Source organism: Lactuca sativa, chromosome 3, assembly GCF_002870075.4.
Source record: "Lactuca sativa cultivar Salinas chromosome 3, Lsat_Salinas_v11, whole genome shotgun sequence".
Lineage (NCBI taxonomy): Eukaryota > Viridiplantae > Streptophyta > Magnoliopsida > Asterales > Asteraceae > Lactuca > Lactuca sativa.
Genome location: NC_056625.2, coordinates 63,027,604 through 63,030,548, shown reverse-complemented (window position 1 = coordinate 63,030,548; position 2,945 = coordinate 63,027,604). Strand labels below are relative to the sequence as shown.

General features: G+C 36.2%; 1 protein-coding gene across 1 annotated transcript; it reads right to left on the bottom strand.

Moving 5' to 3' along the window:
* Positions 1-240: 240 nt before the first annotated feature.
* LOC111884265 (glycine-rich protein 2) lies at positions 241-1,376 on the bottom strand. The gene has a single exon (XM_023880577.3). The coding sequence runs from the start codon at positions 1,267-1,269 to the stop codon at positions 613-615; it is 657 nt and encodes a 218-aa protein (XP_023736345.2). The 5' UTR covers positions 1,270-1,376; the 3' UTR covers positions 241-612.
* Between the last annotated feature and the right edge of the window lie 1,569 nt (positions 1,377-2,945).

The following is a 2,945-nucleotide window of genomic DNA, read 5'->3' as shown; positions in this document are numbered from 1 at the left end:
ACTAAAGAGTAAGCCAAAACAAGAAAAGTATAATTTCTGTGGACATGGGCAAAAAGGCAGAAGCAAAAGTATAAAGCTTTTGAGTCCCCACTTTGACCAAATGACAGATGCTAACACAATAACCAAAGAAACAGAACAAATTCAAGGACCAACTTGAAACATTCAATGCACCAACTCTATAAAATATCTAAACAAGAATATATATATAATTTATCAAGAAACTAAATATCCACACAACAATGAGATAATTAGGGTAACCCTTGTTTTCTTTTTCATTCATAAATGGCTTCCATTAAACCTCCAGCATGTATACATCCAGATTTCTCATAAAGACCATAGTTAAGTAGTACTTGAAAACCCTAATCTTTTTTTTCTAGTAAAGGACTTGAAAAATTAAAATAAATAGGTGCCATATCCGAAACCCTAATTAACAGACTTGAAGTAGCAAACCAAACCAAAAACTCATATCAAAAGCAAGCATATTAAACTATGGTTCACCCATTGATTCATCAACACAGAAAAAGCAAAAAAGTAAATAGAATGATGTATGGATGCAAAGCAAATGTGAAGAAACACATTTACCCTTTATCCTCCATCATCCATGGTAGCAGATCAACGGTTGTTAGATGTAGGGCATTCTCTGGCGAAGTGTCCATCTTCACCACAGTTGTAGCAGCCGCCGCCGCCACCGCCACCACCTCCGCGACCTCCGCCACCTCCATAACCTCCACCTCCACGTCCTCCACCACCATATCCTCCGCCTCCACCACCGTTCTGAGTACATTCCCTAGCCATGTGTCCACTTTCACCACACTTGAAACAAGCGTTTCCACCACCGCCACCTCCTCCATAACCACCGCCTCCACCATAACCACCGCCTCCTCCACCGTATCCACCACCGCCACGTCCTCCACGGCTACCACCGTTGTACCCACCACCACCGCCTCCATAACGATCACCACCGCCGCCTCCATAACGATCACCACCGCCGCCTCCACGGCCTCCACCACCACCACCACGGGTACTCCCCTGGACAGGACCTTCATTGGGACCAGTAACATCAGCAGCTTTAGTACGGCCATCAGATCCGTTCTCAATCACGTACTCCACGGTCTCACCGTCACCAAGGCTGCGGAATCCCTCAGTTCTGATGGACGACTGGTGAACAAAAAGCTCCTCGCCGCCATCTTCAGGAGTGATGAACCCAAATCCCTTAGTATCGTTGAACCATTTGACGGTTCCTGATTTCCTAGCGCCGTCAACGTCCATTTTTGAATTGAAGAGAAACTCACAAACCCTAGAAATCGAAAACCCCCAAAATCAAGAGAGCAAACCCTAGTCTCTCTCTAGAAACTTGGGATAAGTTTGTTTCCACGCTCACGCGCGTATATATAGAGTAACAGTTTTTGCGATAGGGGTAAAACTGGAAATACGGAATCCGATTTTATCGATTGCAAAGTTTTTTTTTTTTCGAAAAGATGACCGTGAGGGGAATCTGACCACGACGCCTCTACTTCTCAATGAAATCCAACGGCCAGGATGAATTCATGAAGTGATTTAATATTTTTTTTAGGGATAATTACAAAAATAATAAAAATATATTGATAACGGTAAAAAAAATCTACAAAATACATGCTTAACGTTTTTTCAATTTTTTGTTCCAAATTGTAACCTTTTTTTTTCACTAGTCATGCTTATAAGTCAAAACTCATTACAACGACTGATCATATGAAAGCTTACGTGGGCAATTGAATTATAATATTTTAGTAAATATCTGTATATATAATTCTTTCAAAAGTTTGAGCATTTAAATCAATAAAAATAATTTTTTAATCATAAAATCGCATCGAATTATAAATATCAAAAGTTGCATTATACATAGATGTTTATATGATAATTGATTAATTAATAATGTCAAAAATCTCAAATAAAATTCAAATCATCAAACACTTAAATAAATATGAAATTTAATTATAAAATATACATAAAACATAATTAAATAGAATAATGTGGGCATTATTTGTTGTGTTGTGTTGGATGTGATATTTTTTAGAACTCGTTAAGTTTTGTGCTTATAGTTATGGATTAAATGTTTTTCAGGTACATTATTAGTTCATGAGGATGCGAAAGCGTGACTATACACAAAAATCAGTAGTATTACGGTTGGAGATTACGCGATACTTTCGTTATAACTTTGATTTATGGATTTCAATTTATGAAAAAATGGTTTTGCTTTGCATGTACCCTTATAAAAATGAATTTTTATGACAATTTAAAATTGAAAAAAATTATTCTGAAAATTAGTACTTTACAAGTTGGTATAAGAGTCATTGTTTGAGGGATTTGGATGAATATTCATGTGATTCTAAACTCAAAACTAAAGATCTAAGAATATTTATAAACCTTTTTGAAAAAGAATTAACTTAAAAGAAGAAAAGAAGATGTGATGTGTACAGTCAGTCGGAGCTCAAGTAAGCGATTCCCAAAATATTCATACATGTTTGATATGTTATTGATGTTATAATATGAATTTCATGTTAAAAGTAGGCTAAGAATTTGCGCATGGTTGCATGTTAGAATGTTTGCTTATAAGAGATACTTTTTTGTGCCTGATATGTGAAGTGTTATAGATGCATGATAGCATGTAGGCTAATGATCTTCAGGAATTGTGTGTTAGAATGTTGTTTGCTTTTTTCTACATGAAACCTATATTGATATTAATTAACTATTGAGTGAATACGTTAGCTTTCATACCACTTATATTAAATAGTTTTAGAATGCTTGATTTGGCACTATATTGCGGAAGACTCCCTTTCGAGCTACAAATACCACGCTCTCACTAGGTCTGTAGAACAAGTATTCAAAATACTTCTATGGGTAACCAATGAAAATACATCTCTCACTTTTAGGTTCTAGCTTTTCATGAGTTTCTCATCTAACAAAAG